The sequence below is a fragment of the Penicillium canescens genome (genome assembly GCF_028828765.1).
Source record: "Penicillium canescens strain IBT 15451 chromosome Unknown utg000004l_segment0_segment0, whole genome shotgun sequence".
In the NCBI taxonomy this organism is placed as follows: Eukaryota; Fungi; Ascomycota; class Eurotiomycetes; order Eurotiales; family Aspergillaceae; genus Penicillium; species Penicillium canescens.
Genome location: NW_026703966.1, coordinates 647,755 through 667,510, shown reverse-complemented (window position 1 = coordinate 667,510; position 19,756 = coordinate 647,755). Strand labels below are relative to the sequence as shown.

The 19,756-nt window shown below is 46.3% G+C and overlaps 10 protein-coding genes across 10 annotated transcripts; 3 read left to right on the top strand and 7 right to left on the bottom strand.

The window, feature by feature from the left end:
• Nucleotides 1–887: 887 nt before the first annotated feature.
• N7446_005610 (uncharacterized protein) lies at nt 888–1,990 on the bottom strand (the record flags this gene model as incomplete). The annotated part of the gene is made up of 2 exons (XM_058514358.1): nt 888–1,433; nt 1,484–1,990. The coding sequence occupies 2 exons, from the start codon at nt 1,988–1,990 to the stop codon at nt 888–890; spliced, it is 1,053 nt and encodes a 350-aa protein (XP_058371536.1).
• Nucleotides 1,991–3,252: 1,262 nt separating this feature from the next.
• Nucleotides 3,253–3,849, top strand: N7446_005609 (uncharacterized protein; the record flags this gene model as incomplete). The annotated part of the gene is made up of 1 exon (XM_058514357.1): nt 3,253–3,849. The coding sequence occupies one exon, from the start codon at nt 3,253–3,255 to the stop codon at nt 3,847–3,849; it is 597 nt and encodes a 198-aa protein (XP_058371535.1).
• A 946-nt stretch (nt 3,850–4,795) lies between these two features.
• Nucleotides 4,796–5,424, bottom strand: N7446_005608 (uncharacterized protein; the record flags this gene model as incomplete). Its single annotated transcript, XM_058514356.1, has 2 exons — nt 4,796–5,226; nt 5,307–5,424. The coding sequence occupies 2 exons, from the start codon at nt 5,422–5,424 to the stop codon at nt 4,796–4,798; spliced, it is 549 nt and encodes a 182-aa protein (XP_058371534.1).
• Nucleotides 5,425–8,374: 2,950 nt separating this feature from the next.
• On the bottom strand, nt 8,375–9,507 carry N7446_005607 (uncharacterized protein; the record flags this gene model as incomplete). The annotated part of the gene is made up of 2 exons (XM_058514355.1): nt 8,375–9,238; nt 9,451–9,507. The coding sequence occupies 2 exons, from the start codon at nt 9,505–9,507 to the stop codon at nt 8,375–8,377; spliced, it is 921 nt and encodes a 306-aa protein (XP_058371533.1).
• A 1,544-nt stretch (nt 9,508–11,051) lies between these two features.
• Nucleotides 11,052–11,528, bottom strand: N7446_005606 (uncharacterized protein; the record flags this gene model as incomplete). The annotated part of the gene is made up of 1 exon (XM_058514354.1): nt 11,052–11,528. One exon carries the CDS (start codon nt 11,526–11,528, stop codon nt 11,052–11,054), a length of 477 nt encoding a protein of 158 aa, XP_058371532.1.
• Nucleotides 11,529–12,929: 1,401 nt separating this feature from the next.
• On the bottom strand, nt 12,930–13,180 carry N7446_005605 (uncharacterized protein; the record flags this gene model as incomplete). Its single annotated transcript, XM_058514353.1, has 2 exons — nt 12,930–13,111; nt 13,141–13,180. The coding sequence occupies 2 exons, from the start codon at nt 13,178–13,180 to the stop codon at nt 12,930–12,932; spliced, it is 222 nt and encodes a 73-aa protein (XP_058371531.1).
• Nucleotides 13,181–14,851: 1,671 nt separating this feature from the next.
• On the bottom strand, nt 14,852–15,792 carry N7446_005604 (uncharacterized protein; the record flags this gene model as incomplete). The annotated part of the gene is made up of 3 exons (XM_058514352.1): nt 14,852–15,072; nt 15,124–15,371; nt 15,422–15,792. The coding sequence occupies 3 exons, from the start codon at nt 15,790–15,792 to the stop codon at nt 14,852–14,854; spliced, it is 840 nt and encodes a 279-aa protein (XP_058371530.1).
• Nucleotides 15,793–16,701: 909 nt separating this feature from the next.
• Nucleotides 16,702–17,322, top strand: N7446_005603 (uncharacterized protein; the record flags this gene model as incomplete). Its single annotated transcript, XM_058514351.1, has 3 exons — nt 16,702–16,704; nt 16,754–17,024; nt 17,081–17,322. The coding sequence occupies 3 exons, from the start codon at nt 16,702–16,704 to the stop codon at nt 17,320–17,322; spliced, it is 516 nt and encodes a 171-aa protein (XP_058371529.1).
• Nucleotides 17,323–17,955: 633 nt separating this feature from the next.
• On the top strand, nt 17,956–18,860 carry N7446_005602 (uncharacterized protein; the record flags this gene model as incomplete). The annotated part of the gene is made up of 3 exons (XM_058514350.1): nt 17,956–18,308; nt 18,361–18,602; nt 18,658–18,860. 3 exons carry the CDS (start codon nt 17,956–17,958, stop codon nt 18,858–18,860), a joined length of 798 nt encoding a protein of 265 aa, XP_058371528.1.
• A 628-nt stretch (nt 18,861–19,488) lies between these two features.
• On the bottom strand, nt 19,489–19,756 carry N7446_005601 (thioredoxin family protein; the record flags this gene model as incomplete). The annotated part of the gene is made up of 2 exons (XM_058514349.1): nt 19,489–19,663; nt 19,734–19,756. 2 exons carry the CDS (start codon nt 19,754–19,756, stop codon nt 19,489–19,491), a joined length of 198 nt encoding a protein of 65 aa, XP_058371527.1.

Below are 19,756 nucleotides of genomic sequence, written 5' to 3'. Positions count from 1 at the left end.
CACATTTCGCCACAATTTTGTATGGGGTTTTGGCAGTCTGTCGAGTCACGAAAATATATGCTAGTACTGAGGGAACCAATTGAATGAGTTGATTGAAGAAGTAACTTCCCTTTTGAATACTACTACTACTGTATACAAGTTAGAGGTGGATCGAGCACACGCTGAATAATCATCTCCCAAACGGTGCTAGCGGTATTTGGCTGCCTCTCGGTTTGACAAGTCCTTTACTCGTAGCATTATACCATTTCAGCCTCTGAACAGGCCGTTAAATACTGTGCGCCATAACCATATCAGGATTGGCATATCATGTGACTAGGGTTTGAAAGACCGCCTCTCATATTTCCGACATGGAAGGCAGTAACGGACGACTCTGTATCACCAAACACTTTACCACAGCTCGCTAGACCGGAATTACATTTACCTTCTATTCGGTCCTAGCGCTTTAGGTTGTCGCTGATCACTCTTGCAAGTCCCACCGGACACGGGAATTAGGTTAATATTATTTCACCATCTAGTTCTTTAGTGACTCACCGGAATAGATGGATGACATAGTTATTTGACCTTTTCCCTTGGTGAAGCTCGTCCAGCTAGTTTAGTCTCCTACGAAAATCGGCCGATAAGGTAGGTCCTATGCTCTCTGAATTGCGACAAGATTTGTCCATCCGTGATTTAATGGTACTTTAAAATTGGAAGTTCGAACTGTCAGTTTTGGAAAACTGCTGCGATGTCTCTCGATGCTCTGCCCACCGTAGAGGAATTTCTCGTGCTTCCAAGGAAGTGATAGAGAAAATGAGGAAAATGAAAATGGAACGCAACAGTCCAGCTGGCTTCAAGAGGAAAGAAAAGGTAAAGTATGGATCAACAGATTATACAACAAGGTTAGCCTCTCATAAAATGTCCTCCGGAAATGTGGAAGCTCTAACCTCCGTTGGCTTCGCAGTGGTTTCCCCTCCCTTGTCATTCTTCCAGGACCCGGCATAATGGTGCTCGACCATATATGGACCGCGGTCCTTGGACCAGCCGCCCTGCTGCGCAGCAAACGCCGCATTCGGTAAGACCAGAACGTCGTGCGGGAGCACGGGCTCATGCAAGTTCGAGATATTCGGCCGTCCCACTGGCTGACGCATCTCGACGGATAGGCTTTCGAGGATCGCAAGAGTCATCGCTTGTGGGCCTGTCACGTCCACAAAATCGCTGATGGTTTGCATCGTGAGCCCGGCGATGGTCTTGTGGTACTCTCCAGCCGAGTCTTTTAGCGCCTTAGCGATGTAGCGGATCACCGCAGCGATGTGGCGGCTCTTCGGCTTTTCCATCACCGTCCAGCTGTGGAACTGCAATCCGTCGAACTCGAGGCCCACCACCAGGTTGGTCTTGTTGCGGTATTTCTCAGGAATCCAGGTGCCGATAGGTTGGTGGCAGGTCACGTGAGGTCGCTCCAGATGCCTCCGTCAGTGTAGAGGATCAATTGTCATAGAAAATCGGCTTTCAGCATGGGCATTTGCAGTGCTAGGTAGAGGTTGAGGAAATCGGGGATGTCGGCATATTGGTCACGCACGTATTGATCAGCACTGGCGCCTGTGAGGACCTCGTGGTGCAGAGCGGGGCTTCGGATTTGCCAGGACTCGATGTCTTTTTGGCGCGCTTCATCGATTCCATTAGGACCGGCTTTCTGCCAGAGTTTTGAGGGGAAGGGCGAATGGAGGAGTTGGTCGTATGGTTTCACGGGAATGTATGGCGAATGTGATGATGGAGATGCAGATTCTGGCGCTGGCAGGCCGAGTGTGATGGTTGGTGATTGGGAAGAAACGGATGCAGAGGCCGCGTCCTTTGATGAGGTTGGGGTGACGCTTCTGTCGGAACGCTGACATTCGCATGCGCCGTATGTGAGGGTTAATACCGGCGTCGAGGTCTTCAGACTTGATGATAACCAGAGAAGAGATGCCAGGGATGACAGCAGCAGAGTCAATAGATAGTAAGTCCAGCGAGCCATGGAGGCGACTTGCGCTCCCATCCTCTTTTGGCCGAGAGTGCTGGGAACGAAGGAATGAATGGCTGATGGGCGTTGGGACTTATTAAAAGGCATCCAAAAGCCCCTATAGGATGAGGGCCTGTTAGCTGAAGCAGATTGCGCTAGATATGAAAGAATAGCAGGAGCCACAGGCACGATACTTCTAGCTTGTCCGTTCAGGCTGGCGGGTGGGTGTGGAGGAATTTAGCTCATCGCCCAAATTTGCAAATTTGGGGAGAATTGATAAACATAGCATGTGCTCGTTTTGATGCGTGGTTCGTGGCTTGCTGATATTCCACCGGGCTCACGCGCATGCTTTAACCAAGAGACCTCTGTTGATTACCGCTAGGTTTCCTCGGTATTTCAAAAAGTTCACATTGACCGTGTCATCGAAAGGCAGAACGACCGATGGCGCGAAAAGAACCTTTACTCAAGCACCGTCCTTTGACTCCCCGGCAGTCTCCAACCACCCTGCGACACGAAGGGGGTTCATCGCCTTATCCTTAAGGAGATGAGAATTCGAGGAAGCTAAGACACACAGAGTATGGTATATCAGTAGTACACGGGTAGAACTTGAACTGGCTGGATTTTGAGTGCGCTATGAGAGATTTTAGAAGGATAAATTTAGCCGAGCTGAAGTCTTCGTTGAACAGAAAGCCTGTGCCTAGGGTAGAGATCGATACGCGCCGCTGTATTTGTCGAGCCGAGGGGAAGTTTGATCGATGCAGGATCTACGAAGTATGGTGGAGGAGTTTGTCATGGTGGCCGGCTATGCATCCTCCGGTCCCTATTTCCATCCGACCAGACTCATTACAGGAGACCCATTGCTATGAGAACACGGTCCGACTTTAACCAATCATTTTCTGAAGAACCAGTACAGTATATACCCAATACGATGTGGCTGATTTCACCCCGCATTGTAAAATTTTTGGGCAAGAACTGCCGACTTAGTATTGCTTTCGCTGCAACTAATTCGCCATCCCTCGGGACTGAACCTGCTGAGCGCAACGCAAAAAGAAGGCCAACTGGTTATTCTACCTGTTGTTACGCTGCTGAGTGTCCAACAACCGGGATCCCTGATCTTCAGCCCGGACTCAGCTAGCCACATCGGAGCTGATATCTAGGCCTAGATCTGAGACTCAGCGCTCTCACGCCGCTGAAGAATGGCTATATAAGCTCCGTATACTCCATACCACCACCTACAAAGAACCATCTATCCTTACTCCTAAGCAAAGGTAATCTTAATGGCCGAAATCTACTACCAAGACACAATCCGCTTCAAGACCACGGTGAACGGCGCAAACAAATACATCACCCTGGCCGTTGTCGCCCCTACCGCAACCTGCTGGCTCACCCTTACGGACGAACCAACCAAGGACAGCAACTTCCTTATCCGCGAATGGAACTACGATAATACCGGCCGCCTTCACTTCAGCGGCAACGACCGCGCCGACACCCCAGACTCCCACGGGAACTTCCGCATGCTGCACAAGGACACCCGCCCCCCAGAGCAAAACGTGGGGGACGACCACTGCGTCTCTATGGCGCCGTATGAACCTATGGTGAATATGGGGTACTGGGGTGTTCCCTGGGCCACGGCGTATGACCTCGAGACGTTTGCGCTATTCGCGACGCGGTGGCCGAGTTCTGATGGCGGAGTGTGTAGTGGGGATCCTGTGAAGATTAGGAGTTTGATTGGCGCGAAGGAGCCGCCGCCTGTGGGGAGTATTGGGCAGTTTTTGACGATTAGTTGGATTGATGGGCAGTGGAGGATTATGGGCAATGGGGATCACGCCACTTATAACGCTGGGACGGAGTTTGTTATTGAGAAGGTTGGGTAGGAATTTTATGGGGCTATACCTACGGCAGCCCTGAACGGAATTTGAGCTAGAGCCGGGTTCATCACTCCTCAGCTCACCTATAGTTTATCCAGTTATGATCACTTGATAATACCTTCTCTTCTTACTTTCTTTTCTTCCTTTCTCGGCTGAAATCGGATCAGAGCGCCGAGCTCAGGAGAGCACATGTGTAGATACCCGAACTCCAAGTTCTTATATCGCACCTGTCCATTCGACAAGGCGCAGGTCGGTATACACTGCTGTGCATAATCGATGACTAAGGCACTGCCGGGATCGCTAACTGTCAGAGCAAGCTGATACAGTACGTCATTGTATGCAAGAATGGGGCTAATCTACCAAGGGGAACCAATCCAAAAAGATGAGATGAATTAATTGGTTAGTTGATTGAAAAAAAGAAAAGAGCGGAAGATGCGAGGACACGTTAGGGTGTCCTTGCTTACTTGAGTAGGGAAAGGGGGTTGAAAGTCCCGATTCTGGGAGTGTCGAGAATCCCTAGAACAAACATAGAAATCACGACACGAATGGAACTAAACCATTCCGGGTGTATTTTACTACCCCACTTTCCTCGACATATAATTACAGGAAATACTCTGACTTTGAGCACGTTCACAGCTGCCTTCACTCTCTTGGCAGCAATGCTAGCCAGAATGATAAGGGTAAGCTCTTTCGCGTAACCTGCACAAATTCCTTTTATGATCGGAACATTATCTTATCAAGTCACACTATGAAGCAGGGCCCTCTGGGAGGGAAAGATATTATAAAGTTATCTTGCTCATCTAGGTATCATATTCAACATATCTGTTTCCCAGTCCAGCAAAGTTTCAGAATGGGACAAGGTGTGGTGATGAATGGGTCCCAGTATTTGCTTCTGCTTGGATAGACAATTTCGTAGTAAACCTACGGTTTGGGTATTATGACCTGAAGCCTTTCAGGTGAAAGCGAGGTTTGCCATACTGGTCAGCGTGTCGGGATGGTCCACGCCGAGCTTTGTCTTGCTCCTCTCCATCACCAGCACCTGGAGCTGCTCCGCCTCCTGCCATTGGTCCTGGTCTATATACGTTGATGCTAGGTTGTCCATACTCGTCAGCGTGGAGGGATGGTCCACGCCAAGCTTCGTCTTGCTCGTCTCCGTCACCAGCACCTGGAGTTGCTCCGCTTCCTCCCATCGTCCCTGGTTCCAAAACGTCGATGCTAAGTTCGCTATACTCGTCAGCGTGTCAGGATGGTCCACGCCGAGCGTCGTCTTGCTCGTCTCCATCACTAGCACCTGGAGCTGCTCTGGCTCCTCCCATCGTCCCTCTAGTGAGTATGCTCTTGCCAACATTGCAGTACTCATAAGTGCTTCTTCATTCTCAGCACCTAGTAACTTCACTCTCCGCTTTTTTGATTTCGATGCCATACCCCTCGCATATGCGATATGCCCGCTTTCTGTTGCATACCACCCTCCTCGATATAGTAGACTGGCCCATTGTACTTGAGACCCTTGTGATTCTGGCCGTTGAGCCATCGCTGACCGAACGTGAGGGAAGAGCAGGCGGCATTTCCCCCAATTTTCATATTCACCCGTAGGAAAATTTTCGTCTAAAGTCCTGATAAATCTTTCCCTCCATCGGTCTGTTTCTCCATGAGACTTCAGCCATGTGCGCATAGTCAGTTGCACGAGCCGGTGCATAGCGTGATTAAAGTTACGGAAGACAACAGCCGAAGCCGATTGGAAGTGTTTGAACCATAGTAGCGTAAACAATGGAATGAGTGAAACTATAAAGCTACGTAACTACAACCAATATTCTGACAGTGCTCGGAGTGTGCTGTCGCAGTTTAGTGAAGCAAGGCGTGGGAATAAGCTATAAAATAGAAAAGAGCCAAGCACTGAATGCAAACGTGGATAGTAGACTAGACGAAGCACAAGAGGCATAAAAGCCCGGATAAAAGCGCGGAGAAGCGAAGGCTAAGCCCAATGAGGACTCCACAAATCACCGAGGCAAAGCGTGAAAGTAAATAGCAGTATTTTAGTCCAATGAGAGAACTATGTAACCGAGGACGAGCCAGTCATGGATGGGAACGTACAGAGAAGTGCAGAATGAAGCCCTAGAACCCTAATGGCTGGAATGGCTAAGATGGATGGAGAAATAGATAGTGGCAGGAGCCAACAAGAACGCGTCTTGGCGGCCGAAATCGACGAATCGAACGGCGAGAATTGGCAAGAATTTGCAGTACGAACGCAAGTCAAACTTTGCGGGCAGCTCGCGCAGGGTAGTAACCCCTTCACTCGTTCCTCGTTTCAGGGCACAGTTAAGCCACCTCTTTTTGCAACGTCTCGCGCACAGGTACATCCCGTGTTTAAATCCCTTTCTCTCACTTCGTTCGTTTCAGGGCAATCCATTCCTAAGAATAGAACTTTTTAATTCCAGGACAACTGCTTAACGTATAATAGCGTATCTTACACGAAACTCCTACCCCGCTGCCCCTCCATACGTGACATCCTTCCTTCTCAGCATCGCCATCTGAGAAGTGCTAGAATTTCTGCGCAATATGGCACCGAGACTACCACTGTCAAAGCTACATCTCATCAGTGATATGATACAAAGCCAGTCGCTTACCCGTTCTCAAATGGTCGAGGCAGCAGAATGTAGCGAACAGACGATCAAAAACATCCGCAGGAACTTGCGACTGTTTGGACACGTTTATGCCCCCCAACTCGTATCGGCCGGAGAAGAAGCATAACACCACCGATGCTAGAGGCGCTCTGTGATCATCTGCTGGAAAAACCAGGTTTGTATCTAGAGGAAATGGCTATCTTTCTATGGGATGAATTTCAGATACTAGCAACCACCTCTAGTATTAGGAGGGCCCTTGTATCCCAAGGCTGGTCTAAAAAGACCGCCCGACAGAGTGCTAAAGAGCAGAGTGCCGAATTACGAGAAATCTATCTTCATAATCTCTCGGATTTTGAGTCGTACCACCTTGTTTATGTTGATGAATCTGGATGTGATAAACGAGTTGGTTTCCGACGGACAGGCTGGTCACCACTCGGTGTAGCACCTCGACAAGTGTCACAGTTTCACCGTGACGAACGTTATCAAATATTGCCTGCATATGCCCAAGATGGTATTCTACTTACTCGCGTCGTTCGGGGGTCAACGGATGCCACTGTGTTCGAAGATTTCATCGATGAGCTTCTTCGTCATTGCGGAAGATGGCCGGAGCCAAAGTCTGTTCTGGTCATGGACAATGCATCGTTTCACCACTCTAAGCGGATTTCGCAGATGTGTGCTGATGCTGGAGTCAAACTTGTTTATTTGCCTCCGTACTCGCCGGACCTAAATCCAATTGAGGAGTTTTTTGCTGAACTCAAAGGCTTCATAAGACGCAATTGGTGCTACTATGCAGAGGATCCCGACCGCGAATTTGGGTCCTTTCTGGAAACCTGTACAGTATCAACCAAGTCGGCCAACGACAAGACAGTGCCAGAGGCCACTTTCGGCACGCAGGCCTGACTGCTAATCATTAAGGCACTAGAACCTATTTCGAACAAGATTCATAAGAAATTGAAGGGGCAGAAAAAGGTCCAGAGGGGTGGCCATGGCATGTTCTTTCGTTATGTCCTCTTTTTTTGGCACTCAGGAAACACTCACCTGTCAAATACCGCCTTTTAGAGCAAGGTGCTTGTCGAGTAACGCATAACCAATTGATTCCTGTCGCTTCTAGCGAAGGGCCTCATGCATAACAAGTGGTCGAAGGCGCCCTCTGTTTTACATGGACCACAACTTTGACTGTTCATTTTCATCAAACGGAAAGGTGTAGGGCTTTAACCCTCAAGAGGTTGTTCTCTAGTCCTTTTGGCTTAGTTGCTGGTTATGCTGCAAGTATGACCATCTGTAATCTGGCTTTGTCGTTGCAAACAAGGGATTGGAACCAACACCTAGAGCCCTTGGTGAGATCGGTGCTAATATGTGATATTATATACATGTTACGGTGGTATTCGAAATCAGTTTTGCCATCAATCTCTCTATTTATTTCTTAGACCCGCCTAAAGAGCACTAATGGATACCTTTCTGCAGGCCTTGCTTTTCGGATTGTATCCGGGAAACGGTACTACTCTGTATATGGATAAGTCTTAAGTAATGATATTCTAAGGATAGATCGCTTTAAAATCTCTCGGTCATCACTTTTCACGGGCGGGGCGAACACGAACCTCCCTGGAGTAGCGAACTTCTCCCTCGCCTTTCACCCACGCGATAAATTAGTACCGACGTTTTCTGTAGCCCGCCTCCCACCATTGACATCTCAACTCGTGAATAACGGCGTGGGCCCATGGTCGATACTCTTTGCGATGTGGGGTGATCCATTTTCCAGCCAAGTGGACATGGACCCTTAAGGGAGGACGGCCGAGTTCTATTACAGTATCGCTACGATAAAATGCTCCGTGGAATAGGTAGTCAATCTGAACCTTGACGAAGTGAACCAAAATAGTCCGATATTGACAAAATCCTGGCGCCAGAACGAACTAATATTTTGTAGACTTTGCCAAGACTGTTTTTGTATGGTTACTGTAGTGGTTGACAGTCTGCAGGATACCCCCTCGTTCGTCTTTCAGTATCTTGAGGAGCTGTTCATGCGCTTGATCGTATGTCTCCTGTTCCCGAGAAGATACAATTCCCCAGAGCTTCTCTCTCACATCCTCGTCAGGCAGAATTTCTGCAAAAATTGTTTCATTGTAAGAGTGAACCGCGGAGGAAATCTCAAGGTATTTGACCGCTATTTCCTCCCATGGGCTGGACTGCTGGCGGAACATATTCTGCAACACAATGGGGTTCACTGTTCCTGGTAGCTCAGAGCCTCGGGAGTCAAGGTAGTAACGCCTTATCCAGTCGTATATGTTGTCTAAGTCATCTGCTGGCCTGCGGAACTCTGGATCGTTTTCATCTCGAATCGTACGGAACACTTTGGCATGCCCGTTCGTTGCCATAGACTTGGCAGAATCATCCGCATACTGCCGTAAATGCATCCGAAGCTTGAGTATGCTTAATGCCTCCAGATCAGCGCTATAGTTTCTATTTAAGGCCTTGTCAACCTCCTTCTGATAAGTGGATGAGATACGTGTCAAGAACCGTCTCTGTTCTGCAGGGGTCTGACGGGAGGGACCAAGAATCTCCAATTCCTTTTGAGTTTCCAGAGAAAGTCGTTCAATATCCGCTACAACGGCCGGAAATTCAGAACGGATGTGGTCGTACAAAAGATGACCTAGGAAGGACTTCAATGCATTGATACTGACTCGGTCTCTTTTGAGCTCAGTCCAAGGCGGAATTGTTGAGAAGAACTGTTTCTCTCTTTGGTGTCGGCCCTCGATGGTGACACCCCCATTGATCTCCTGTGTAGAGCGATTTCTAACAGCAAACCACCCGTTGCAATAGACTTGGACTTATGGGGGATGCCTAGGTGTTAGGAAATACGTGTGACTTGGGGTGGAGTCTGCAGTCTGGCCAATCACATTCAATACTGTAAACACCCTACTTCTTTCACTTTCTGACAAGAAAATAATTGAATCTGTTTACACGTTCATTACTTTGGCCTCAGATTTACAGTATGAGACAACCGGTTGTTCACCGGTTGCAAGTTTGCTTGCCCGTTGGCCCTCATGTTTATCCTTCCAACGGTGTCTTTGCACCACTATGTCCGCCCTATTAAGAGCGATGATAGTAGCTCCCTGGCTACTCAACAAAACTTAGATTAATCAGGTTAGCAGCTAACTGGGTTTGAACCAGAACAAGACAGGCAAACGCATTTGAGTGCGGCGGCGTAGAAGAATTGAGAGGCCGCTCATTTTCGATTGCTTTCGAGACGGTTCAACGTGTTTAAGCACTTGTCATAGTAGAGTGAGGAAACGGGTGCCCTTCAAAAATGTCATAGCGGAAATCGGGTGGGTTGGTGGATCCTAAACATGTGTTGACCATTGCACCCTCGATAAACGTTGAGTAAATAGGAAGTTAAAAGTTGTTGATGGCAGTTAGTTCTCACGGTCCTTATCCCTTATGCGCAAGTAAAGGAAGCTCTTGGTGAGTGTTTTACTCTTTATCATATTTTTAATTTTGTCTAATGTATTTAATTAATCACCACCTTCGCAGAAAAGAGAGGATGGTGTTTAATAAATTTAATTGGCTTATTTGTCTCCACTTGTTTTGATGTCTGTGCATCCCCTGATACTTTGCCACCCCCAAGTCTACCAGCAAAAATTTTCTCACCCCGCTCCTAGTTACGAGTTGCACCTCTCTTTGCCTTAGTTTCCTGGCAACCAATATTCAGCAGTAAAGGACCTGCCAAGGCTCAAGAATCCCTCGAGAGCCCGGTTCTATAGTTGCTCGGCGCATCTTTGTGCGCACCAAGTACTGCTGCGCTTTTCGCTTTTCATCGCATAAAAAATCAAGTCTCTTTTGATGCGTATTTCATGTGTTCCTGTGTTTTTTTATTCTTTCCTTGCCTTACCAGTTTGCAGTTTGGGACTAGCGTCACTGAAGCTAGACTAACCGAATTGAGAATATATACAAAACCATGCAATAGAAAGAAAGAGTTGACGATCAAATATAGCAAGCAAAGGTCTGCTCGTAGAGCCGCAATGTTGATTAATGTAGGATTTGGCAAATTTAGTATCTTCAACAATGATAATAGTAGAATGAACGAAATATCATAGACCAGCCGATGAGTGGTGAAAACATGTTTAAATTTTACCAGTTTGGGACTAGCGTCGCTCTAAACTACGGAGATAAAGACGCTAACCAAATTTTTGGGGGGGGAGGAGGGGTAAGATAGCTAAATTGCTCGCAGATTCACAACGGTGATGAAGAAAAAAACGCTACGGTTATTTAGGAGCTGGCCGAATTTTCATTTTCAACGACGCTTTCAAAGATACTTTCGACGATATCAAGTAAATAAACACATAGTCGTCGACGGGCGGTGCAAGACCTATATTGGTGGAAAGCATGAGGGCAACGACCAGGCAAACTTGCAGCCGGCGATAAAATAATTTGTCGTCGAAATGCGAGTACATAAAGAATGTTTTCAAGGAAAAATAAAAAGGATCAATTCATTCATATTCTGTTTTAACACAATGCTTAACCCGGACTTGGATCCCGAGTAGACAATTACAACACATAAGGTAGCCCCGGAGATTGGAGGATAGCAGAAGACTAGAGACCATCAAGATAGGTTCCTCCCACAAACATCCCTCTCAGAATTTCGGCTGATGTTTCAAAACGATTACCTTGCCTCTCCCTCGTTTCATCAAAGTATCCTGTCCTGTTGTAGAATCTCTGTCTGATGTTTTTATAATAATTCTCCGGGTCTGCAACAATCTTCACGACTCTCCAATTTTCCCCTTGCCAATCTATTTCGTTTGCTCTCTTCCATATCTTTTTGGTGTTCACATGGAACTGGTGATCCACATCGATCCGGATTTCCCAGCGAACTTCCATGCGGTTTTGGGGGTTTTGGCCTTCGAACACTGTACCCGCGAGGCCTACAACGAAGAGGTTTCGCTCATTTTCGGGTAATCTATTGGGTAGCGCTCTGATCGTGGATTCCTTGACGGTGTGTACCCCGACGAATGTCAGAATGGCCCATGTGAGAGGCTCCTCTTCGGTTCGCGGCTGTTCAGGTGGGTCCATCGTGGCTTGCTTTTAGATGCTGCATTTATACAAAGTTGAGATGAGCCTTTGTAGACTGAAACATGAATTATTGGTGGAATATACCTAATCTGGAAAGTAGGAAAGATGGTATGATTCGATGGTTGGTGGATAGAAGAAAAGAAAAAGATTGATACGGCTACAGAGTAGTAGCTTTCTTTATAGAGGGGAAATTGGGGATCATACCGTAGGCAGGGTTCAGCTGTCCACTTCCTTAGATGTGTGTCTCAGGCCCCGTCTCGAGTGATCATTTTGAAAGATCTTCTGTGATGACCCCATCACATTTGGCGACGTCACATTTGGCCCCACCACATGGCGTTCCAGTGGCGAAAGCAAGCGCTCAGCTGGTTTTGTAGTTTTGTACTCTCCCATCATCCCGCAGCCATACGGAGCACAACTACTGAACATGACCATGGCTGCATGAAATCTATCAAAGCACAGCATATCCTGGTCAATGCTCCTTACCGCTTCTCTTGCACTGCTGGGACGGAACGGGTCTACCCTGCCTATGCATGCATGACAAAAATCGCGCACGCAGGGCGCACGTCAAGCCGACACAAACGCAAGATTGGGCGACGCAGCCTGGCATTGATTTTTTCTCTGTCGATGATAGTGAACTTTGCCTAGACACCTGATTACCCGCGTTTGGCCGGAAATTATGCAACCAGCTACAACCATGACAGAGCATATTTTTGCTTGGGATACATACTCTAGTCATAGAATTCAAAGTGGCTGAGCCTCATGCTGTTAACTACTTTGATAAATCGCTTTTGCTGGGATGATAGTCCACAAATCAATGATATACCAATCCGAAGACGTCTTAATCTGCTTCCTATCCTCATTGAATCCTAGCCCTTTGTCAAATCGATAGCTGCGGATACTGTCCAAAGGTGAGCCATTAGTAACGAGCCAGATAATGGGAGAAAGGAGCCGTTGGTAGACGTACCTGTAACTCGTAGGCTTTTTTTTCATCATGCTTTATCATAAAATTGGCATCGATAAACTCATCTTGTTCCTTGGTAAAGCGAACCTCGTTGAAATCTTCTGAGCCCTATTGTTAGAATAACGCAACCCAAGAGTGATAACATGGAATTCCCGCTGTTTTTGTATACAGACAAAAAGTCTCCAGTTTGCACATTTCTGATACTGTGTCCCCCCTCGGCGAATTTTGAAGGTTATATACCCCACAGGCAATTTTCTGAGGGCGTCGAATTATACATTTATTACATCAGTATGAGCTCGTTTATATATCATGGGGTTCCCAACCTCTCAGGATCTTGACTTATGAAAAGCTCGCCTATTTTGAGATAGTAGAGCTTCCATCTGTTTCATCATTTAGTATGTATACCATTGAGTTTTGGATTTCCTCTCCACCTTGGTGACTCATGGAGATGTCTTGAACTCTTCAACATCGTGCTCCAATTTGTTTTGTTGTCCTTGAAGCTTGGTTAGATCTTGCGTGGTGGGACTCTTCTTGAGTTCTTCATTCATGGCGTTTAATTGTGTCTGCAGGTTATTCAGGGTTTTTGTAGTGCTGGAACTGTCTTGAGGCTTGGTTTTAACCTCTGTGAGCAGTTTTTGTAGCTCATCTAACCTTCCTGAGATGTTTTATCTTTGAGATCTAAGCCTTTCATGGTGCTTAGCGGAGCCCTTCTCACATTGGTAGTCTCTGATCATTCTCCTGGGATTCCCTTTCCAGGCACGATGCATGGTGACGAGTACTGCTGCAGTTGAATGATTTGGAATTAGTTCGTAGTTAACTGGAGTTGATTGGATCCAATTTCCTCTCTTGTCGATTCACTCCTGTGACTTAGCGTCTCCACTTTGCTACAGGCCCCGCGGCACAGGACTCTAGCAGGGATCAAATATGGAGCGACGAGAGCCAACCAGTAGTCTAAAGATGGAACAGCACAATCAAGGTAACCCCGATCACCCACCTCAAAATATTAAATTCGACCTAAATCTAGAGCGTGAACTAGACAGGCATAACGCATAAGCAATTTTGAGATTTGACGACGGTCAGAAAAACCCTATCATTTGACGATAGTCGGAAAAGAATCTAGGCCAACAGCCTGTGTCATGAAGTGGCAGGAAGAGATACTGTAAATACTATGCCGATCGATTGAAAGTTCGTTCGTGCCACGTATTAGCGGGATGATATCTGACGGACTACTGTACAGTAGTTCATGGGAGATCCCTCTGGACACTGGAGATGCATTGAGTCCACAGTTTTCAGCCAGCCATCGTCGACCCACAGAGCTCCACTTGCAATTTTGGTGACTTCCTCGCAGTATCTTCAATACCATTACCAGTACATAGTGTGTCTCTTTGCTCTGAGCCATCCCCTCTCTTAGAACTTCCAGTCCAAGTATAGATAGTCACAGCTCATCTCCCTACAGGAGCATGTGCATCAAGAAAATACTGCACTTGGACCCACGATTGTCCATTTCTCCAGAAGACCGATCATCCGTTAGGCAACCATTACATCAAGAAAATACCGCATTGCAACACAGATTGACCCACTTCTTTACATCGTCCGCAAGACCTCGTTGTATTGTATGGTTTTTTAACGCCCAGAGAATGAGTGGCGGAGCCATAGTGACCATGACCCTAATCTACCTCTCAATCTACAGCCCCCCAACAGGGCGCGCCAAGCTCATAGTATTTACTGTACATGACAACATAAGTGCGCGAGTTCAAGCCCGAGGGCAACGCCAGGGGCGGTATTAAGTACGTTGGCCCCGACATGCAAGCTATTCGCACAGGACTTTATCTGGCATGGTTTATCTATAGCTTTTTCCGATTCAAGTCCGTAAAAGACGGAGCGAAATAGAGAGCCCACGGAGGGAAGGTAACCCATTTAAGAAATAACCAAATTGTTGTGTGGAAGATTGACTACGTTCATTCACCGAGATTCGTGATTTCATTCATACGGACGACAAATTTACAGAATAGGAGGCAGAAACAGCTAGTTATTCAAAGGGCTATGATCATCCTCAGCGCGTATATGTGCATAGAATCACGGGCAGTAATCTGTATGGGCTCAGATCTTTGGCTTGACGGGACAGATCTGAGAATAGATCAATGAAGAAATCAGGACCTGTTCCCCTCAACGTAGTAGTCATTATGGCTCGGTAGATGACATCGCAACCAGTAAGAGTGTCAAATAAATGAGATGGTGCCGAGTAAACGAAATTATTATAATATGAGAAAATGCGGTTCAATTTGTAATCATTCTGTCTCTGCAATCAGATCTCCCCTCGTTTGCCCTGCTGACCGAGATTGACAAGTTAATGTATGCTGATCTATTCGGGATCGCAATCAATCTCATTGTTGTCAAGGAACTTCTTCATGTCATCTCTCATTCTTTCATCGACCAACGCCCCCGCTACCTTCCAATTCTTTTGATTGAATTCGGCCTCGTAGTCGCTGTATTTGATTTCGCATGAAATAGAGCTCTCTTTCTTTTTGGCATTGTTGATAACCTTCGTTTCGTTGTTCGTAGCAAAGTGAATGAGGCGAATGTCTGCCTATGGATTAGTGAATAGCTCTGTTTGTCAGTACTATATGAACATACATGATTTAATGGCATCCGCTTGGGGGATATATTCAAATCTCTCACAGACAACCAGTTTGTCGGATTTGTCTACTGCACTTTGCTCCATCGACTTGGATAGAGAATCCAGAATCCCTTCCAGACTTTTGAGAGCGCTCAGTGGCACATCGACAAATCCGGCAAGAACACTTTTAATGATCTCGGTATGGAATTCGGTAGTTTTGCAGTTGAAGGTTTGGGTGCGGTCGTTTTCTTGGTGCATTGCAAGCCTATATACACTTAGTACTCATCGGAGCGTAGAGACCAAGATTACACACACCATGGAGTCTTCTTCATATGATTCGAAGCGTATCTGGCAAAAAAAGAACTGCGTTTGCCAATTGCCTCGGGGCTGTAACCCTGAGGAACTTTGGGATGATTCAATACCGCAGACCACCATTTAGAACTCGCCCAGGTGCGGTAGTTGGTCGTGTCCTGTAAAAAGTCCCGTAGAGCGTGTTTCTCTTCGATCGCGCTTTTGTCGGGGAAATTTACAAACCAGACGGACGGCTCAACCTTAGATTCCTCGGCCAACAGCTTCTTGCCGTCTGGGACATCAGTGGCATCAAAGCTGGCAAAGGCAATCTCCGGCTCGTCTTCGAGAGGGACTGGAATGCTACTCAAAGTACCCAGGCTGATAGTCTCGGTCATGTTGAAACTTTAAGAAGAAGAATGTCGAATGGCTATGATGAAACTATCAGATTGGGTTGAGGGCGCGGACCGGCCCTTTTATGTCTTCCATAACTGACTGAGTTTACATCAAATTTTTGCTCAGGCCCAGATGCGCCCTAGAAAGGTAGATCATTCAGCGGAAGTCTCAGCTGGCTCCTGTAGAGATCTCCCTTGATGACGTGTACATTACAATTGAAGTAGATACAATAAACGCTGAGGGGTCAGAACTATGTGGGGGCATATTATATCGGGCCCATATTCCCAGTGCAGTGCCAACTTCACTTGTTTATGAGGGGTCCACTTGTTTGTGATACCAAACCACATGCATGCCACTAGCGCACGTTAGAGTTTGAATACGAAGAAGTGGGATGTATGTAAAGCAGAATCCGTCCTAGCTATGAAAGTTAAATGCATGACTTCAGCCATCCATGATTTCACCATGACCCACAGTTGACCTGGCAAGAAAGGTCTGGTGGGTTGCAGTTTATTCAAATACCTAGAAATAAATTCAAACCTGGAAAGATTCACTTCGTTTTCCTCGGATTTTCCAGTGCAGGGTTCCTATATGAATGTTTCCTCCCCCGATTTTCAAATCCAAACAATGGAAAATAGGCCGCTTAATACCATGGGTGTGGAGGATGCCATTAGATTGTCCATAAAAGATGACGACCCCCAGACTGTCTTCTGTCTCAATCCCATTTCCACCGGTTGCTCACATGATGTGAATGACATTTGGACTACGCAGTATAGCTGGGCAACAAAGATTGAACATACGGTTCAATCGAAATTAGGAAAGATAAATGCAAAGGAGCGACATACCTTGCAGGCGAGCTGGGACAGGGCATCTTATCGCGCGAAGCTTGTTGACTTTCTTACAAGAACCACACCATGGTACGCAAGGGTTGCATATAATTATTCAACTTGGCTTACTAACGAGTAGCTCCCCAGGTTTACCGTGAATGCCAGCCACCAAGCTGATCCTGAAAGTAGAGAACTCACTGGAGACTACTACCATAGCAAACAAATCTATCGCGAGGCTATCGGTGGTTATCTCTATGCAAAGATTCCAGAGGTCCCAGCAGATAGACTGCAGGCAATTGAGAAATATATGGTAGAGATGCTTGCTCTCGGCCAGGGAAAACTAGACGACGTACAGCGGTTCGCTGTGACCTTTCCTTTCGTGGATAAAGCTGATCCGCTTGTTCAGACCGGTATGAATGCCTAACTATTCTGAATTGCTACATTCAATGCTAAACAATCTTGTCAGGTCTCAGGACTATAACTCTAGGGTTCGAACGGAAGAAAGGAACAGACGTTGGAGAAAACAAGGACAGGAATGTTCGCCAAGAAGGCGGAGCGAAGCAGGAGAAGGCCGTACTCACTATTTACCGGTGTGTGTACGAGTCGAAGATTAATAAAAAACTTTTTGATAGCCAGGAGCTGAATCAAAAGGTGCTGGATCAGGGCAAGCCTGTTGTCCAAAGATGGATTCGTGATGTTCTCGTTTGACTTGGTTCATATATCTACAATCTATTCATACAATGTTGCCTAATTCTCACCAAATACTGTATTTCAAGGTTACCTTGAATTTCACAATCTCCTTTTGTAGAGAACCAAAACGCACTAAATTCTCCTGTTAAATTCACCATACTTGATGGTCTCCACTCAGAAACGCTGGATTTCACTCGATACATTCGAACAAACACTCAGCTCGATGATCTTGAACACTTTGGGATTCATTTGTGGGCCCATCATTCGCCCAATTTCTGGCTCAAGACGCTACCTTTGAATATGCTGCCACAGCCGCAGATTTTTAATGTACGTAAAACAGGTTTGCCTCACGGTATGATTACATATGGTCGCACAAACCTGACCGTGCGTAGCCTAGGGTGGCTGGCTGAAGAGGGTCTTTGACAACACACCATGCAGATATAGTAAAGATGTACAAGACAGTTAGCCCATAGGGCCGTAATGATTGCGTTGACTTTAAAAACTGGCAATGAGCGGGGCCTGGAATAGCTTTCTGGTATTCCATCCTTGAACCCCCAAAGAAGTCATTGCCGTGAGCATTCTTGTCTAAAGTACTATTAGATGCCCTTCCATCTATGCTACATATGATCAATATTCAGATCACTCTCTGATATGGACCCCAGCGTATCTCCTAGCCCCCACTTGGAAGCCAAGCCAGGTGGAATTGGCCAGGATGCTAGTCTCCCAATTTCCAATCCGCGCCAAATCGCCGCACAAGCAGATAATGTTTCAAGGCTGTTTCCACCAGTCTTGTTTATCAATTTCCCTGCAAGCCTTCCCCAAGGGCTACAAAAGAAGCTACAGGGAAATTTGCAAAGTTTGCTGGACTTTAGAAGCTGGTCCAGTCTGCGATGGTGGGATGGAGTATTCTGTCAGCTCCCACCAAGTGAAGATGAATGGGTACAGTTCAAGCAAAGTCTGCTGCTCGTCAAATATGCTTCGGAGGATATGAAAAAGACACTCTGGTAAGCCCTGACATCTACTCTATAGGCCAGACAATTCTGAACCCCAATTTAGGCTACATCAAATCAAAGACTCACACTCGCAGCGAGGTATCCATATGAACCCCTCTCGGAGTTATCTGACTTCCCAGGTCACCGATGCATTCAAAGATCTGGGTGAGCAAAGCATAGTGTCCTTAACGCCTCTAGTGGTAAATATGATTGAATCGTTTCAATACTCCCCCAGAGAATATGCTTCAAGGGTATTCATTGCAGAGAGACACGAGTATGTCAGTGAGTCGAACAGCATCAAGTCATGTAAGTATGGAATTACATCCTACATACTCGTATACACAGAAAGCTAATTCCCTAGCAATCTTCACAATCACTTGCATAGTCGGTGGCTCGCCGTACAAAGAACGAGAGGGCTTGGATGGGGGAATCCTCACCCTTCTTTACTATGACCATCTGTTCAGATTGGATGAATGGGACGAACATTCTGGCAAGATAAGTGATGAAGAGAAGGACGCAATGAGAAAGTTTTTGGATCAGAATACCGTCAATGTCTCTGTTTAGGGTCTAATTCGAAATCGCGTGAAGTCAATACCTGAAGTACCAATGAAGTGCATACTCATGATGGTAATTTCAGTTCTGTATCGCACGATGGAGTTTTGCAGTGCATTATTTTTGGATAACAGCAAAGAAGTAGTTATTAGAAAGCAGCCATGCCATTGTATAATCCTACTTTATAACACTCTGAAAGGTGATATTTTATAACACTCTGAAAGGTGATATGATGAGAGTAGCCAGGTATAGAAGATAGGATATCAAAGCAGCGAAAGGTAACAGATTATTAACTAGAAACCATCCAGGGTATGTAATGAAGTGATATGTGCAGCGAGGGCAGCCACCCAGACTGCGGGAAACTAATGACCGGAAGAACATATCCCGAAAACTTATTTCTACAGTAATAACCACTGTACCACTTTTACGTCTGGTACAGCTGTACCGACACTTTAAATTTTTTTTTTTTTCTTTGCATTTTTCGTGCGATACTGTAGCTAAAATTCATACTGTGGTACAGTTAGTCAAATCGGACTAGGCCCCTATGTTTGAAGATCTAATATATTATTCATATTAGGGTGGTCGTCACCAGTGCTAAAGCCCAGGAAACTATAGGGAGCCAGAAAGTTGTTCAGCTTGGCTAAGTGGCGGTGTACGTTACCGGAAGGATCATCGGAACTAGCTCGCTTCCTGTCCAGCTGAAGAGCTCTCTCTCGAAAATAGGCGACATAGTTCTGCAAGGTCCACTCCATGTTGCCCAGAAATTGATTACAACGGACTTCCCGCTACTGATGATTTGTGCAAATTCCTCGTACCTACAATATTGGAAATATTAGCTCTAAGCAATATGGTCTGAGGGGGAAAACTGTTTTTAACATCACGTACGAGTTGATGGCTGCAACAGGCAT